This window comes from Embiotoca jacksoni, unplaced genomic scaffold (assembly GCF_022577435.1).
Source record: "Embiotoca jacksoni isolate LCO1_2020_lvr unplaced genomic scaffold, fEmbJac1.0.p SCAF_1, whole genome shotgun sequence".
In the NCBI taxonomy this organism is placed as follows: domain Eukaryota; kingdom Metazoa; phylum Chordata; class Actinopteri; family Embiotocidae; genus Embiotoca; species Embiotoca jacksoni.
The window spans coordinates 1,340,435-1,360,000 of record NW_027185229.1 but is presented as its reverse complement, the minus strand read 5'-3'; the positions used below and the strand labels follow the sequence as shown (position 1 = coordinate 1,360,000).

The window sequence follows — 19,566 nt, the reverse complement described above, 5'->3', positions numbered from 1 at the left end:
TATTAAAGTTATCCTTTAAAATGACGAGAGGTCGTCTACAAGACAGAAACCGGAACAGAAATGTTCTGAAGGTAAACAATATCAAATATGATAAGTACGAAGGGAGACGTCCTCTGAGATGTGAAGGTTGAGTCGATTCACTCTGCTGTTGGTGTTTCACACCTTCGACTGTGTTCCCACTTCAGACGGCACAATCTATCACACAGTGGTCTCCGTCATAATAAACAAACTCAGCTGTGTGCTTCTGCACATGTTGACTTCTAAAAGACGAAAGGACGTCTCGTAGAAGAAAATTATTGATAGTTTCCTTTGTGAGAAAAGATAATATCATAATTTATTCAGTGGTGCGCTGCAGCAGCGAAGTCAAAACTGTAACGCACACACACGCACACGCACACGCACACGCACACGCACACGCACACGCACGCCTGAGCGGACTGAACACGTTCCAGATGAGTTTCGGAGCTCTGAACAGAAGAACGTGAATGTTGGTCCGGACTCCAGAACCGGTCCCACAGAACCACACCGTCGGTGCTCGGCCTCCTTTCACTGCTGCAGCTTTGTGTTGCAGGTCTTTGAGACATGAGACACATGTGGAAACCACAAGCAGTCAAAAATGTGTAACCTCTGTTGTGATTTGGCCATATGTAAATAAAATGGAATTGAATTGAATTAAAAATACATCATATAAAAACGATATGTAGCCGTTTTCAGCTTTAATCAAAATAAATATTACCAGTGTGATGAGGACGGCAAAGTTTCAGGAGTTTCAGGAAATGGACTCAGATGTGCAGCAACAAGTTAATTCCCATCAACACTACTAACATTATGTGAATAAAAAGGTCTTTCAAACTACATCAGTGCTGCAGGGCTTGATTATACATATTTACCGGCACTCAATACATATTAAACTCATTGAACAGTAAATTCAAGTGATTAAATCTTATTTTCTCGTCATCAAACATAAATAACCTCATTAAGCACCAAATTCATTTTGTTATTAGACTTGTTTGACTTGATGAAGTGTTCAACCTATTTTTGAGCAAAAACAGAACAGAAATAAGTTTAACTAAAGGATTTATTTACTTTTAATCCACATTTGACTCCTGTAATGAAGATAAAATACATAATTAAAGAGTGAAGAGAGCTGTTACATCAGTCAAACGAGGCAGAAAGGTTCGGAAGGATTTGGGATTGAAAGTCTCCTCCTCTGTTCGGACCAACTTTAAAACAGACGGAGTTACAGACTGTTCGCAGCGCAGACACAAAGTTATTAATATGATTTTTAATGGGGTGTCCAAGCAGCTCATCTGGCTCCGCAGCCCCAGACAGACAGTTATCTCTCCCTTTTGTAATTATACTCAAAGACATAATTGAACCCAGACTGAATGCTGCCATGATTTCACTCCAATGAGACTGCAGAGTTGATAAGAGACAAAAAAAAATTGCTGAAAACTAGAAAATGATCTGTTTCACTGAGAAGTTCAGAACCTGTCTGTTAATAACTGCAGGCTGAATACTAAATGATGAAAGAGCTATCATTAAATATACTTAGTATTAGAACATCAGTTTGATGTTGGACTCAAAACTATCAGCTGATGCTTTTAGAAACAGAAGTATGTTTTAATATTAGTATTAATATTCTCCTCGTTACATGACAGATTTTAGGAGCAGAAATGCAGAAATTTTTTATTTTATCGTGCGTTTCACTTTGTTAAAATCCTAATTAATACATTCGATGACGGACAATATCAAGTGTTATATTAAGGTATTAATTAGGGGAATTGTATTTTAAACGTTTGGTCATATTTGTCTGTGTAATCACAGGTACAGAGTTTTCAGAGATTATTATCCATATAAACCAGATCGTCTGAATGACATTAAAGTTTATGAGAAATGCAATTTGAATATTAAATTAATCAGGTTACTGCAATCGTTCTTCTGCATGTCATACAACACGCAATCATATTTCTAAGATGAAGACACTAATGTCCTCAGAATTACCAACATTTTTTTTCAAAAGTAATCAGAAATGTTCAAAGTTAAAAGCGATCTCTGATCTTTATCACCGTGAAATTATTCTCAGTCACCTTCAAACTGTATGAAAGTCATCAGAAGGAGAAGGGCGTCGAGTACGAGGTCGAAGGGCGTCGAGTACGAGGTCGGAGGGCGTCGAGTACGAGGTCGGAGGGTGAGTACGAGGTCGGAGGGTGAGTACGAGGTCGAAGGGCGTCGAGTACGAGGTCGGAGGGCGTCGAGTACGAGGTCGAAGGGCGTCGAGTACGAGGTCGGAGGGCGTCGAGTACGAGGTCGAAGGGCGTCGAGTACGAGGTCGGAGGGCGTCGAGTACGAGGTCGGAGGGCGTCGAGTACGAGGTCGAAGGGCGTCGAGTACGAGGTCGGAGGGCGTCGAGTACGAGGTCGAAGGGCGTCGAGTACGAGGTCGGAGGGCGTCGAGTACGAGGTCGAAGGGCGTCGAGTACGAGGTCGGAGGGTGAGTACGAGGTCGGAGGGTGAGTACGAGGTCGGAGGGTGAGTACGAGGTCGGAGGGCGTCGAGTACGAGGTCGGAAGGCGTCGAGTACGAGGTCGGAGGGTGAGTACGAGGTCGGAGGGTGAGTACGAGGTCGGAGGTCGGAGGGCGTCGAGTACGAGGTCGGAGGGTGAGTACGAGGTCGGAGGGTGAGTACGAGGTCGGAAGGCGTCGAGTACGAGGTCGGAGGGCGTCGAGTACGAGGTCGGAGGGTGAGTACGAGGTCGGAGGTCGGAGGGCGTCGAGTACGAGGTCGGAGGGCGTCGAGTACGAGGTCGGAGGGTGAGTACGAGGTCGGAGGGTGAGTACGAGGTCGGAGGGTGAGTACGAGGTCGGAGGGCGTCGAGTACGAGGTCGGAAGGCGTCGAGTACGAGGTCGGAGGTCGGAGGGCGAGTACGAGGTCAAAGGGCGTCGAGTACGAGGTCGGAGGGCGTCGAGTACGAGGTCGGAGGGCGTCGAGTACGAGGTCGGAGGGTGAGTACGAGGTCGGACGGTGAGTACGAGGTCGGAGGGCGTCGAGTACGAGGTCGGAGGGCGTCGAGTACGAGGTCGAAGGGCGTCTCCACTGACGACATGTTCAGACGGTGTTCGTCACTTCCCACCTGCTGATGGAGACATCGCTGCCGCCGGGGCTGGACGACATCACCGTCTGCTGCTCCTCATCTTCATCTTCCTCTTTCATCACCACCAAGCTGTTGGCTGCTGCAACTTCATCTGAGGAAGGAAAAAATATATATCGTTACTATTTTATTATTGTGCACAAATCAGGGTCATGAAATGAAGACAGATTTTTTTTTTTTAAATGTTTTTATCTTTTCTGATAAATCAGATACGAAAATTTTGACCAAAGAAAATAATTACATACGACTCTTCATTCAGTAGAAGTAGTGCAATTTACAGATATTGTCCTTTGCCTTATTCTATAAGATGCATCACAATATTTCAGAAAAGCTGCTGTAAAATTTTTTTTTTTAAATCACAACAATCACAAAAAAAAACCTTTCTGAAATTCTGGATTGATTAAAATAGGGGTGACTGACAAGGTGAGGGAAAAGGATGAGGTGAAGTTGCATATGTTGATATCAGGCATGTTGTTCGAAAACACATTTTTCACCAGTAATTAACGAGTTAGTTTTCATGTTGCACTTGTCTTTTAAAGATAAAAACACGAATTTCTAATTTCTACTGAGGATCCAGAGACTTCGGCTGAAGTGTTCCTGAAAGGTCTGAAAGCATCCCGGGGTGAGATGGTATTTCATTTCTCCAGAAGAGTAAAGAGTACCTGCAGAGGAGGCTTTGTGTGCCTCCTCTTCCTCCACACTGACTTCCTGTTTAACATGAGTGTGCTTGCTGGTCTCTAGGCGACCACGGACCTGGGCAATTAGGCGGGAAAAGTCGCTGCTGTGCTGCTTCCCTGTTGGTGAAAAGAGCACATTGGAGCAGGTTAAGGAGGACAGAATTGTTAATGTGCTGGTTGCCATGACAGTTGGTCAAATTATTGATCCGTTTCATAAAGTTGTCTCACAATGAATAATGAGTTCACCTTGAATATACATGTCATAACATGTCGCCTGCTTGTTGGGTTCTTTACATGATTTTCTTTGATGCATCACTGAGTGCTCGGTGTTGATCAGCCCCAACTTTAACTTACGAAATCATGTTTTTTTTATTATGACCTTTGCATTAAGCATTCAGCTCATTGATAAGTGATGCTCAGGTCAGTAACTGTGAAATGGTAACTTCAAAAAAATACTAATCATTTTTAAGAGAGATAGCAGCTCCATAAATAATGTGATGTCACTGCAAAGAAATGATGGTCAACTATAAATAAGAGCATGAAAAAAGAGGAATAAAAGTTCAATTTCATCAGTAAATCAAAAACAAATGAATAATTCAATCATTCAATTAATTATCAAACAATCTGCAAATCTGTGACGTTCAAAAAAACAAAGACAGAAATAAAAACAGCTCCATTAGAATCAGTGAAATCTAAATATCACCATCAGCAGCTCGGCCATCAACAAGTTCAGAGATGTTGTTTTAAAAAGGATTTTATCTGCAGTCTTGTTATTATCAGCAGATTAATAGCATTAAAAATATGCAAACAACAAGACTCCTCACTTCAATGCTTTGATCCCTGTGAGAGTTGTTAAGAGTTCATATTCTCAATCTGATCCTACATCAGCTTTAATACAAACAATTTAAACGCCACCTGCGTCGTCAGTTTGTGAGTTACAAGCCACGGTTACATCCCACGCAGCAGATTAATTTAATAGACACGAGAGATGCAGCAGCACTGCAACACAATTTACAACCGACTCCACGGAGAACAGCACGAAGCAGCTTCAAAAACAGAACAAAAGTCCTTCTCTAAAGGACGGTGGTCAGTCAGCCCGTCCAAAGAACTGGTTCTGACAGACCAGAACCGGACCCCTACAACTGGAGTTCATTGTGGATAGTTGTAATGACTGCTGACTGTGACAGGCTGGTACACCTGCCAATCAAACACAAATCTATTTATTATTCTGAGCTCATTTCTTGGGGAAGGAAAGGATTTTATTTTGAAGGAGGATATTTCCATTCACTTCCAATCACCATTTAAATGAATGGTGGTGTTCGCGTCAAACCTTCATGTGCACATTCTCTTCAGTAAACTGGTTAACAAAAAGCTCAAATGATTCCTACGGTCACAACATGATTCTTCTCCGACCAGCTACGATTGTTTTTACACTGAAAACATGTCAGAATAACAGAAGTCTGCAGCAGCCGGCGGTTCGTGTGTGTGCACGAGTATTTGCTGCTCCGCCACCGCTCCCCATGCCAGCAGAGTGACTCATCCACATCCTCCTCTAAATCAAGAGGTTATCACAGCAGTGGAGTTATTTATAGAGCGCCCCCCACCCCCCTCCTCCTCTGAGTCACATCCATTTCTCAAACACTTAAAGTTAGCTCCACCGAGTTATTTCTAACACGAGTCAATATGACTTGTGCTGCTCGGACCACAGCACACACCGGTCAGCTGTCTGTCTCAGGGATTCTCTATGAGCTCGAAGCAAACAGAATAAACACCCAGACAGACATTCAAACACACAAGCAGCCCTACAAGTTACAATGAAAATACATTTCAGGTATTATTCGGAGGCGAAAAGCCTTTTTCATTCCCCGCCTCGTTGCTGAATCTCTCACTGCTGACACGCCTGTTCTGCAGGTTTGTGCGCTGATGAAGACGTATGAGGCCGTCTCCGACTACAGTCCTCCAAGACGGAGGAACTGACAAGAGATTATAGCTGTGGGACACGACAATGAATATGTAAAGTTATTGAAGGTTTTTCAGGACAGTCTCCACAGCATCACAAAACAACACCGACTCAAATCCGATAAAAGAAACAATGTCAGACACGTTCTATGATGGATTATCCCTCAAGCAGAAATAAGGTGGATGTTCTTACTGAACTGGCTGCTTACAAGAGGAGAACATAAATTGACTGATCGGTCTAGCAGCTCTTTGGAGAACTGTCATTGAGAGTTGATCGAAATCTATCTGAACCTAAAGACATTTGTCTCCCAGACATGAGTGATAAACCGTCTGCAGCCCAGGACGGAGACCTGCAGTGTCCTTCAGGGAGACAATCAGGAGCAGTTTCATATTTTCAGATAACGGATAGTTTATAGTTAAACTGAAGTTCAAAGCAGAGCTGAGCCGCTTCACCTGAAATGAAGAGCAACGCTGCTATAAATACAGAGAAATGAAGACACTTTCAACCAGTAAAACATCTTTTAGAGAAAAGACCTGTCTCATGATATAAAACAGAAACATCTTTAAAAGAGGTCGAGCCTTCGTTTATCCGAGCAGCACTTCCACTCCTGAACTCTAATCTCAACCTCGATGTGCTACACAACAGCAGGGAGGGAAAATTACACCAAAGTGTTTCCGATATTCATTTTTAAGTGCGGTGAAATACACGCTGAGAGAAAAAGAAGGAGAAACCAACATTTCAAATACTTTCAGGGAACACAAAATTGTTCAATTTAGGGGGAGGAGGGGAGGCGGGGCACTCACTATAATTTGAATGCATCTCCTCGATCTCCTTCTCAGATTGATTCTTTGAGAAAACCATCACCTGCAGGAGAACACACATATATACCCACATTATGAATAAAGCAGCTGCTCAAAGGACATTCATTGAAACCCATTGTGGGACTTTCCTACTGTAACCTGCACATTGAGCAACAACAGAAACCTGTAAAGTTTTAACATTCAGAGTTTCTCACCAGAATGAACCTTATTATTCTTCAGGTTCTGAGAAAACACACAATAAAGCCACAAAAAGGGAGGAAACCCTCCTCAAAACACGACATTTAACAAGAAATAAAAAATGAACTCAGTTGAAGTTCCCATTGAACCTTTAGTACTTACAGGTTTGGATTTCCCATGCAGCTGATTTCTGATCTTCTCGTTAGCCTCCACCTCCTTGGCGATGTCTTCAGCTTTAGACAGAGGAGACAGAACATCTGTATCACACATGACATCACAAATATCACCTGTCATCAAACACATAGGAGGTTTGTGACCAATAAGGTTGCTGTAAAAAACATTGAGGCGTTCCAAGAAAGAAACACAACCAGTAATATCAAACCATGCATCAATACACATGTTATGTTCATGTCTCGTAAAAAAGACACATTATATAACAATATATCTTAAAGCAAAATTATTTCTGTGTGAGTTTTCCCCCAAACTTAATTTCCAGGAGGATGTTTACTGGAGGGATTTCTGAGGAGGTTGGAAAACGCATCATAAACAACTTTCTGTTGGATGTCAACTTCCTGTAGTTTAAAAACTTCAACATATTCACATCAACTTTATTGGAGGTTTTAAAATCTAAATTAGTTCCCTTCATTCCAGGTAAACACACTGAACCCGCTCACCTGACTTGGGGTTCAGGGCGTCACACTGCGCGTTGTATAAGTGCACAAAGTCCTGGTGTCTCCTGATCAGCTGATCTCTGGCGCCCTGCATGGACAGATGACACTCCTTCAGCCTCCTCTTCAGCTCCTGCACCGACAGCAGGTTATAAACCAACTTCCCCATCGGACGCCTCGTCTTACCGAAGGAGCTGAAACGGACAATCGGCAGATATCAACGCTCTCCGCTCATCTGTACGGAAGTCTATGACGCAGGTCCGGGACATTATAAGCAGAAGACGATGATGAAAGTATGAACTTAATCAATTACACCACATTGGCAGGATCAGGTAAGTCAAAAGGATATTAAGGAGTTATTAGAAATGCCGTAAGACAAAATCCTCTGTAATTCATCATGATGACACAAAGTCTACTGCGGAGTCAGAATATTCCACCGCTGCACAAGTGTGACAAATTATAACAGAGTCACATAATACCTGCATGAGTCATTAATCACCCAGAAAAACACACGTTTCAAAGGCCGGTCAACAGCAAGGTGAGTTATGTTGTCAGATTTCAGCAGGATTGTAGCGAGGTCAATGGTAAACGAATGATCGCAGTAATTCTGACATCATCAGCCAACAACAGCTGATTTACACTGAATGTCTTTATAGTGCAGCTATTCTCAGTACAGATAAAATAAAGTCATCATCCTTCACCTACTTCACAGGAATAAATACACATCAAGTAAAAAGTTAGAGAAAAAAAATCTTTGGAAATAGTTGAAAGAACAGATAGTTCATAGTGAATACAACAATATATTACAATGATTTGTCATTAAATCAAATGTAAGCAATTTAAATATGTTTTCTTAAAGCCACATATGATCATTTCTGCACTCGTTTGTTACCAAAACTGTAATCAAGGACATTTACAGTAGAAATACGAGAAGCAATTACCCTGTAAAATACTTCTACTGCGTGTAAGACGATACATGAAGAGACAGTCACACAGTCCTGGGACCGGAGCATCATGTCCACGTTTCACAGCTGGTAATCCAACTTCTCTTTAATGTACCTAAAGACCGCTTCGCAGCAAACAGGTTGGTGGTCAAGAAAAACACACAACCACAGAAACCTCAGCTTCTCCTCATATTTCTAATCATATTTAAAAGCCACAACACTTGAACGTTTCAGTTTGGTTCTTCCTCAATCACAGTTTCACAAAAACAGGAGACAAGCACACGTCACTACTTTATACTTCATCACTCTGAAGTCTGGGAAAGCTATTAAACATCTGCTACTCATATTCCACCTCCTTCTAGATCATCAGAACTCCACTGAAGTGACTGTTAGGTGGTTTTTACCTCCTCAGACTCTCCTTCTTCTCTCCTCTGGTCAGACACGTGTCCAGATGTTTGTTAATAAAGTGCGGTGACACACACACTGAACACACGGGACACTCCACTGCAGACACGGAGAACAGCTTATTAGTATCTAAACAGCTGGTACATTGTTAGTTCAATACAAACAGTTAATGTATCACCACAAAGTATAAAACACACACGGTGCCTTTCATTAATAAATTAAATCAAAGAAAAGAAAAGCTGATTCTCAACAAGATACACAAACTGACTAAATAGAAAAAGTAAGACTTCCCTTTGAGGAGCACATCAGTGTTTAACCCTTTCAGCTACATGTTACCACCAACACCAGTTATGAAATTTTATAAAGACACGTAAAGCTTGTTTGAGAGCTTCATAATATTAAAATACCTTGAACGTATTCAAAAAGGTCCCTGAACAGTTCCCACTGTGTGAAACACGACCCTCACCAAGCGAAGAACTTTCAAATGTCTGACCGGATTGAATTGGAATAGTTTTAAGAGTTTTGTGTTATCATCAGATATTTTTCAGGGATATCTCAGAGATTAGTTTGGGGAGAACAAAGCGAGGGTGCTAATCAAATGTAATTTGAGTTACAAAGGCCGAACCATAATAATAAAAAAAGAATGTGTTCTGATTGAATCCCATCTTTGGGACAGAATCTTGATTTATTATAAAAGTAGATTTAATTTTTGGATCGTTCGATCGAGGGTTTAATCGTCACTGAATGTGAATTTGAATTGTGGCCCAGTTACAATAACTCTGATCATATGAATAGACTGGTGATGTTACAAGTGTTGAAGGTAAAACACAAAGAAAACATGTCTGAGACAGAAAAAGCTCCTTCCTGCTGTGTTCTACTCGTTTCTTTGTCGACTGTATAGATGTCAACATTAACTGTGCAGCTCTGAACGTCTGCTGCTTCCTTCTTTGAGCGGTATAGAAACCGTCTGACAGGAAGCTCAGCTCAGTGGAGGTTCTGGAGTCTGATGGAGATGAGCGGTGGGACAGAGTGAAGGAGGCAGCTCAGGTGATGCACCGAGCTCCAGCTGTTAGTAAAATATTTCACCTTTGATGACGGGCTTCACGTCGACGGAGGAATGTGCGTTCTGAAGTTCGCTGCTGATGTCAAACAAGGACGTTTCCTCCTGTTTGACTGACATCAAACTCAGGCAGGATGTTTCCACACTCATCGGTTCTTCCTTCACCGCCGCTGAAAGTGGAGCTCTTCCTGAATGTAGGTCAGCGTCCTTCTCACAGCGGGTTGGTGCAGCGAGGATTTTCTCCCACTGAGCAGCGCAGCCATCTCGCTGGCTCTTTCGTCTGGAAGCTGTTTCAGGCTTTTTTAGGAAAAAGTGACTCAAAACGGAGCCGTTGCACTTCTGGTCTCTTTTTCTGGGAGTTTTGCATTTGACAGCCGTGGCCGGGGTCTTTGGTGATATTGGTGGGGAGTCAAAATTCACTTTTGACAATTGCTGCCTGGAAAAAGACAAAAAGCAAAAGTGCATGTTGATAAAAACGTGTGCAGCATTTGAGTTAGACAATCGTGCTCCTTTTGAAAAGCTCCTGTTAAAAACAACAACTTATCCTCCTACAAACACTGAACAATGACAGACTGCATGAAGTTCACCGTGCAGGTTACACAACTGAAAAATAATATAAAAAGCAGTTTGTGCCAATAAACGTTGCACACGCACACGCACACACACACACACACACACACACACACACACCTCTTCCCAACAAAGACCTTAAAGAAATATGCCCTCCCAGAGCGGTTCATCTGTACCACTATACAGACATGACTATTGTTCGCCGACACTAAAATAAAATGAAAAAAAAAAGTGTTATATTCAACGAAAGCAAACAAATTTATAACAAACAAAATAACTGAGTGAAAAAGGCTTTTTTTTTTTATCCATCTCTTTCTTTAAAACCATCTTTCCTGTAATTTGACATTGCTAAATGAATGCGTTGGGTTACCCAACGTTCTGCTACTCAACATAACCTGCAGATCCAACCAGACCGCCTCCTTCTTATCTCCACGTCCAACTGTTTCAACTGTTTGAGAAATAACACGTTTTCTATTACTTTCCACGCACCGCGGTACCAAAGTAGTTTACTGACTGTTGCCATGGAGACCAGCTGGACGAGCCCATCAGACTGTACATTTAGAGATGCGGTCCATATTTAATTCACAGTGGGTTTAAAATTAGTAGCTAACATGAAGATAGTTCCATCAGGACAGCTGGTTTATTCCAAAATCACGATTCAGACTGTTGTATTAAGTAACTGAAATGTTCCTTTTTAGATCAAGCAATTAAACTCTCTTTAAATCATATTCATCATCATGTGCTGGATCCATAAAAACTGGGGAGGCATGAAAATATAAAAAGAAACTTTTAACAAATGCAAGAAAAAGACACCAGTTCCATTTTACTCCTCATCTTATTCCAGCAACATAATCAAGGTGTCACTCAGCATCATTTGAACTCACTTTAAGTAGAAAATGATGAGTTTGGACAGACGTAAACACACATCATAGTTTTATATGACGGTCTGTTCATTATTTAGCAGCAGAAAGGAAACTGCTCCTCTCAGAGTGAAGTGGAGTCGAAGTGCAAATCAATGTTTGCATTCTCTGCTAAACCAACTTATTAATGGGGAACAAGAAGAACATGAAATAGATTCGAAAAAAAAAAATAAACCATTTCATACCATTTCAGAGGGAAACTTAACTGTACGTGTGAATAAGTACAAAAGTTGAAGCATTTTATTTGCAATCTCACTGAATTTCCAGATTGAGAGCTGAAGTAACCAAGAGAGCCAAAAGGGGGTCGATAGCATCCATTTTAATGGCAAAAACATTGTATTGATTCCACTTTAATGTGAGGGATAAACTTCTGTAATTCCTTTTGTGGTTTTAAAGGGAAAGGACAGCTCCTGAAGCACTTTTAAAACTTGGTGTCAGGGACCTGAACGCCTCTCAGAGGTGAGCCGACGCGTCCATGACATGACGACACGGCTCAGTTCAGGAAAACAACACGAGAGAAGAGCAGCGTGTCCGCGGTGATTAAATATATTTACTACCAATATATGTGATGTGAACGCTCCACTTCTGCCAAAGTAAACCAATGAGAGAAGAAACGAGGAGGTACCAGACGGCTGGGTCATAAAAATGTTCCTTTGAGGGATTAATAAAGTGTGTGTGTGTGTGTGTGTGTGTGTGTGTGTGTGTGTGTGTGTGTGTGTGTGTGTGTGTGTGAAGTGTTTGGAATCCCGTCATGGATGTACGGAGTGAATTTACAGAGACGCTGATGAATAAGTCAAACTGCTGCCATCTGGACGACGACGTGGTTCCTTCTGTTCGCCAGCAGCAAACTTTCACATCTTCCACAAGAAATACTTTCTCAGAGCAAAAGTGTTTGTAATAACGGAGCAGAGGGAAATCTGGTCCGGTGAAAGGTGTGTGTGTGTGTGTGTGTGTGTGTGTGTGTGTGTGTGTCTGTCTGTCTGTCTGTCTGTCTGTCTGTCTGTCTGTGGTTTGAAAGAGAAACAGACGTCTGGTTTAATGGAGTAAATTAGAGCCATCGGCCAGCGGCTCCCTCGTGCAGCCGTCTACAGGGAGACATGTGAAAGCCCATCCATGTACTAAAGTATGACATCCCATAGCAACCACACCAGCACATGTTTTAAATCTTCCTCCATAGAACGATCTGCACAGACCAAAACTGAAATCTACAGAAAGTCTTTAAACGCAGCATATTCATTACACAGCAAAGGAAACAAGCCGAAACAGAGCTGTTTGTGACGACTCTATTCCTCCATAAACACTTTATGACCGTCACCATCATGCAATCCCACTTTCAGACGCTCGATGTCAGACAACAGGAAATTAAAAAGTGAAGGAAAGAGCAGCAGCGTAATCCGCTCAGTCGTAACGGTGATGACAATCGGAGGGTATACAGTTCAGAGGGAGACCTTTCCGAGTGTTGATAACACGCAGGTGATTGATGGAAGGCACAAACATCTCGGCTTACAGACTGATAACGCCGTTCTATCAACAGCAGCCCAGACATGGAGGAAACTATTCCTGTCATTTGAGTCTCAGGTTGAACACAAGAAGAGCCTCAGTTTGTCCTGCAGGCTTATTGTCATCTGCTACAAAGCACTCGAACACATCAATCATGAAAGTCCGTTATCTATAATGCAAAGCACAGAATACAACTGTCCCACTGCACAAAAACATTTATCAGTCTTCCAAAGAGAAGCACTGACTGCAAGCATGCGGCCAGCTGCACCATGTGACCTGTGTACCCAATAAGAGACGATCAGCTGGGAGGAAATGGTTTTCTTCCACTGTGATAAGTGTCCTTCGGCCGAGCTCTCTGTCGGCATCCTGTTGTAATGAAAACATTTCGGCCCCAAAGGAGAAAACCAGAAGAACCCTGAATGACCTCAGCTGATGAAAACTAAAGCCCCATTTCATTTGCAGAAAATCCACAAATCAGAAGCAGATTACTGCAAGACAATTACAAGTGTTTCTCCCGTGCAGGTATATTGGAGTCACCTGATATGGATTTCCATGTGGACATATTGTAATCCTGTCAATAACAACCGGATCCCCCGAAATCAACCACAGTAAATCGCTTTTCTCTGCAGGTCTCAGAACGATGATGATACAAACGGGAGCACCTGCTTTCAGGGTAAAGAGGTTTTACACGGATTGAGGAGTACATTTTATTTCCTGATCTGTTATTTCTATTATTCTTTTAACCTTTGTGCTGTCTTCGCGGACACAATACGAGAGCTGTGTTCGTCTGGGTCAGAGGTCAAAAGGTGCGTGGTCCTATAATGACAAATTTATCAATTGGGGAAATTAAATGACAAATAAATAACACATTTATGATCAAAATGGTTTCGAAAGCGGGTCACGAAAGACCCGAGTACAGCAGGAAGGTTGTTATATATATATATAAATAATACTTTATTTGATAGGATGAAAATGATAAACATTTCTGACACTCCAAGCATCCATACAAGAGATTATGTATGTTAGCTGATACACATGTAAACACAAGTACATATTTCATACCGAATCATGCAGCAAGGTTCCTCATATTTGAATTTTTCTGTCATTCACCCAAATATTGTGAGACAGTTAAATTGTGAGACAGTTTACTGGATATTTGTTACCTTGCAGCTTGAAAGTTTACGACCAAGTCATCCAATAATCGGTTGTTCCTCAGATCTGATTCTGTCATTTTCTAAAAGAAAAGAAAGTTAGATATGAAGCCTCTAAGGTTTTAATTTATGACATAATCTTTTCATCTACAAAATGTCCTTCACATTTTCTCAGTCAACACTGATATGAAACAGAAACACAATGTTTCGCATCTGAAATGACTTAAAGGATCAACTGATTATAAGAACAGTTTCTGATAAGTCTCTGTTGGAGTAATGACCTTCATTATTATGCTAATTTCACAAGGGGGGGGGAGTCTGATTACATAATCATGTCATGTTCATACTTACTGTATTGCAAACTGGACACTGAAGCTTATAGGAGAGGAATTTCCTAATGCACAGAGAGCAAACTGCAAACAGAATTTACGTTAAAATCTGCGAGCCAACAGGTTGTTCGTTAATTTAGATCGATCAACAAACATTAAGGAAAAATCCTCCTTCAGTGCAACGCTGCATCCGGTCCGTATGAAAAGAGTCTACGGACACCAACGGACTCAGACAACGATGGAAACAAAGATGATGGTGAGTGACACAGTCTGACTACAAAATACATCTTTCAAAGTGCACACGCCTCTTTAAAGTAGTTTTACTTGTTTGCATCTTACAGGTAGAAACACTTTCAAACAGCTTTGAACACATTAACGTCACAGTGGACGGATTCGGTTGTTTTTGTTTCTCGGTTAATGCCGTAAAATAAATTCCTTGTTTAATGTTTCAGGTTGTTTTTTTTTTACAAATGACTTAATGGTGCTGCCTTCATTTAACAGAAGCTCCCCAAACAGCATCACAGCTGTCCTGAAAGGGGCTCCGCAGGCGACTTACAGTTATGTGAGCATTTAGTCATCATGGAAATGTTGAGGAAGTCGAAACAAATGGGACATCGAAGCAGGGTGTCGACATCCTGGAGGAGAAAAACCACAGTGATAAAACATCATCGTAGAAATATACTAAAACTGGGAGTAAAAAAGTAGCCAGACATGAATAATTATAGAAAATAATAAATATCACAAGAGACCAGTAAACATGGCGGATCTGAAGCATGCAGTTTACAGTAGTGAGCATTCATAGGTGCTTTATTCTTAAAGAAACTCAGGTGATCAAGTATCCTGCATTTTAAACATAATATATAAATCAGGAACCTTGTTTTTTGTGTCTCATGGGCTCAGTGTGTCGATGTGGTGTCGTGTGTGGTTTCCTGTCGTTTCCTGTTTGTACAGGATGAAGTTTTATCTTCAAGACTTCAGGACTTCAGTTTGTTATTGTTTTAGCAGGTTAGCATTCAGGCTAACGTGTCAGGCTGTTTGTCTGAATGTACGTTGAACGTTGACTGCGGTTAATTAACGGTAGACAGAATAAACAGGATTCCACTATATATATAGATATAGATATCTATATCTATAGATATAGATATCTATATCTATAGATATAGATATCTATATCTATAGATATAGATATCTATAGATATAGATATAGATATCTATATCTATAGATATAGATAGATAGATAGATAGATAGATAGATAGATAGATAGATAGATAGATATATGTATATATAAAATGTTTGCCAACGTTGCATTAGCAACTGTTAGCAAATCAGTCAAATAACAAGACCGGATGTGGCTGAACGCTTTTATTTTAACTGCATTAGAAGTTTAACGTAGAAGTTTAACGTAGAAGTTTAACGTAGAAGTTTAACGTAGAAGTTTAACGTAGAAGTTTAACGTTAGTGTTTCGTGGATGCTACTTAGCGTTAGCTGCTGGTGCTTCCATGTAGCTTAGCGCTACTAGCCAACGGTGCGTTGTAAAATAAATCCAGCTGCAACTTACTTTCAGACATGCGAGGCCAGGAGGTAAATCCGCCTCCATCGGGAAAGCCATGTCTCGGAAAGGATCGCTGATGTTTGAGAAAGTTAGCGACAGCTGTTTGTCCAGCGGAGAGTTTATTTTTCCTAGCACGGCGACGGAATGCCCTGCATTGAAAGAGGAAGTAGAACGTTCAACCACCGGTGATTGGTCGAGCTGACGGTTGGAGACCAATGAAATTCATTCAGGGCGTGGCCAGTGCCAACTCTTTCGTCGCTGTCCTATTAACTTCCCGCTCGCTGGTCGGGACGCAGGACGCCTCTGACGTCATTTGAAAACATCCGCTCAGCCACATGTAGCTGCAGATTGTCACTCACACGTTTCACAGCATACCAGCACTTTAAACACAACTGAGCCTCAATCCCGAAAAAACATTTATTTGATTGTTGTTTGAGGTCTTTTTGTAGGAATACCATTATCAAAGAAAATCACCTCAACTTTTTTTTTTAATTTTTTTTTTATTCCATGATAAATGGGACTAAATGGTTATAAATGGTAAAACAAAATCCTCGGTACGGTGAACTATTGTGGTGAGCAGCTTTTTGCCAAATTTTAATGTTTTGTTTTATTTTGTTTTTAAATGTCCATTTTTATAAATTCCTTATGAATTCAAACATATCTCCTTAAATTTTTACATAAACTCTTTGTATTAACTATCTTTCATAACAAGTCGTCGTTACAGTGTACGAACACCGTATGTTAACCTTTTTTAATGCACTGAAGTGAGCCCTGTCAAGCGATCTAATCTTCATGATTATTCAGTAAAGGACGGGTAAAAGACAAAAAAGCCTAAGTAAACAATTATTTTGCTTCCATTGGAGTGAGCTAATAATATAATAATACTGTACTACTGACGATTGCCAGGAAATAAGAGAGTGGCTCATGGGTTTTTCATAAAAGCCTGGCTCTTCCTTGGTGATACTATGACAGCTTCTCTACTCCCACTACTTTCACTTGATAAGGAGACAGTTGATCCTGGGTGACAAGTGTAAGTATGAACAATAACCAGTTCCAAGCGTATCATTAAAAATATTTTATTATGCTCATGAATGCCTTTGACAGTTGTTGTCAGGTTCTGGTAGTTAGTAAAAGTCATAATCAGTTTTGTCTTTGAACTTTAGAAATAAGCTTCACATTGTTTCCCTTAAGAAACTTTAAACCAGTACGATCTTCGGCCCACAATAACCTATAAAATATCATTACTCATTTCTCTCCCTCTTAGTTTTGAAGTTGGTCACTTCTAACAACCACAATGAGTTGAACATGACAGTATTTTAATCATTTTTTAATATTTGCTTGATTTTTCAGACGAGGTACTTTATGTTTGTTTGACATTTCCTTTCATGACTTAATGTTTTAAAAAAAAATGGTTGAATCCAAAGTGTTCTTTCAACCCTGACATTTCATTAAAGTGATTTTACTTTGCATGTAATGAGTGGACTGTAACCAACAGACAAAACAGAAGTATTAACATCAGACAAGGTCAGTTTTAAGGTAAAACATAATGCAGACAAGAAACACAGACTAAATGCTTTGCTGGAAAACGTCCTCACGTAAAGTGCTGACCTTGAAAGTGAAGCCACTGCATCTGTAAAGACACATTTCTAATTTAATGAGTCGTTGTGTTTCAGCTGACAGCCTGAAGCTTGCGGCCAGTCCGGTCCCCAACATCATCGATCATGTGTCCGTAACAACACACTCAGACCTCCACAGCTCAACTCAGCGTTCCCAAGACATGCATACATGTCGCCGTTTAACTGAGTCTCAATCTGAAGCATGTGTGAAAGCTCCGCTGGGTGTATCATAAGCCCAATGTAATTATTAGAAAACTCTCATTACTCATGTCTTTAAACATTACTCAGACAAAGCTGGTCTGATCAGACCTGCCAGTCAGTTTGGGGAGGACACGGTCAGGGCAACCCTGTTTACATTCAGATTTGATCCTTTCACATCATAGGACGAAAAAAGGGACACAAATAAATTAAGAAATAAATACAAACAATGTCAAACATGAAAATGCTTCAAATTGAAGTCGTCATTTCCCGTTTGGAGTGATATTCATCTCAGCCTGACCAGGAGATGTGTGGACGCCACATCATGCTGTAGATACCCAGCGATGTAAAGAGCCTTTTTGTTTGGCATTTATCACAGGAAGTATATTTATGACAGAAAATAGCATGCCTGTGTTATGGGCTGCTGTCTGTCGATAGAAATGATGATTTTTTTTTTCCCCCTTTTTACCATTCATTATTTCCTGTGAACACCTGTTAGAAAGCAGGAAAGCCTAAATGTTTTAGGATGAAATCATAAATGTCAGAGCCGAACCAGCTTCTCATTTTCAATTTGTCATGTTCTGATTAGGTGACTTCATTCAGCCGAAGATAATTCAGCTCCTCTTCCTGACTGAAGTCTGTATATTGAAGCATTTCCTTCAGCTGTGTCTTTGACATTTCACCGCTTCATTAATTCTCTCCATATATATCACAAAAGGGACGAGCATCGCTTTGAATTCTGCGGACGTGCACTGACTGAAGAAATGTCCTCACTGAGCTGCTTTAAAACATATGAACATGTTCAATAAATACTCCTGCAGAGGGGACATAACACAGACACGTGAACCAAGGAATCACGTCGGACGGACGTACAGCTGGCTTCGTATCAGATTAATTCAGTTGGACTTCGACGTTGTGATGAGTTTGGAAACGGGGGATGTTTAATCACCGGATACTCAGCCAAGCAGAAATGATATGGCTGTTAGAAGATGACATGTTGCACCGAGTGCCTGGGAGACTGTGTTGTGATTAAAGCCAGCAGCAGATATTTTACTCACCGGCTTTTCAGTCTTCAATTTTAAATGTTCTTTTCAGTGTTGTTTCACTGATTCTGTATGTTTGAGGATCATCTACTGTTTTCTGATGTTTTCTTAGACACCACCTGTAATCCAGTTTCTTTCTAACTTCTTTTATTTTTTGGTTAATCATCCTTTCTTTCTCATCACATGAAGGAAACTTTGTAATGATACAGAGAACATTAGCAGATGTTGACTTCAGATTGTGTTCTTTCCAATGAGAGCTGCTGAAAGGTTTTGTTGTATTTTAAAGCTTCTGTCACTAGAAGAAAACAAAGGAAAAGAAAATGAAAGTAGTAAATTACATTGGACTGATTTCTTTATGCCTCATTGCTGGTGACTACCAAGTGGAGGCACAATGTTTTTGTGTTGCACTTGGTCCCAAAGATGAACTGATTAGATCAAAGGTCAAAGGTCACTGCGACCTCACTCCTATCCCATGCTTGTCATTAACTCCCAATCATCAACCATCAGTGATGTCATCAACCATCAGTGATGTCATCGTTGGTTTGTGAACATTATGAATCCTCCAGTTCAGATTCTGTCCGTCGCCATCTTTGCTAGTTCGGAGCGGTTTGGAGCAGGAAGTGACCATATTTGGACGAGCTGGGGGAGGAGCCAGCGGTGGATCTGACCGATCTGATCGGAAACCTGACGATACTACGTCCCGCCCACCGATAGCTGTAACCTGACTGCACCACAGGCCTGTCAATCAAACAGACACGCCCCCAAAAACAGGTCTTTTTGAATCTTCTTTTCTAATGAATGAGGGATTATTTTCAGATGGA

The 19,566-nt window shown here is 41.0% G+C and overlaps 1 protein-coding gene across 3 annotated transcripts in view; it reads right to left on the bottom strand.

Annotated features, from left to right (window-relative positions):
• Positions 1-16,034, bottom strand: part of rad18 (RAD18 E3 ubiquitin protein ligase) — a 20,002-nt gene extending 3,968 nt beyond the window's left edge. For all 3 annotated transcript variants that reach the window (XR_011178445.1, XR_011178446.1, XM_069153891.1), the window contains exons 1-11: positions 15,895-16,034; positions 14,891-14,969; positions 14,357-14,418; positions 14,018-14,088; positions 9,891-10,300; positions 8,804-8,903; positions 7,462-7,649; positions 6,950-7,020; positions 6,593-6,653; positions 3,815-3,946; positions 3,135-3,246 (exon numbers count right to left, since the gene is read on the bottom strand). Coding sequence is in view for 1 of the 3 variants with exons in the window: in XM_069153891.1 (XP_069009992.1) it covers positions 3,135-3,246; positions 3,815-3,946; positions 6,593-6,653; positions 6,950-7,020; positions 7,462-7,649; positions 8,804-8,903; positions 9,891-10,300; positions 14,018-14,088; positions 14,357-14,418; positions 14,891-14,969; positions 15,895-15,945 (1,337 nt within the window). In the remaining 2 variants the exon portion in view is untranslated. The remainder of the gene's footprint in view (positions 1-3,134; positions 3,247-3,814; positions 3,947-6,592; positions 6,654-6,949; positions 7,021-7,461; positions 7,650-8,803; positions 8,904-9,890; positions 10,301-14,017; positions 14,089-14,356; positions 14,419-14,890; positions 14,970-15,894) is intronic.
• Positions 16,035-19,566: the final 3,532 nt, after the last annotated feature.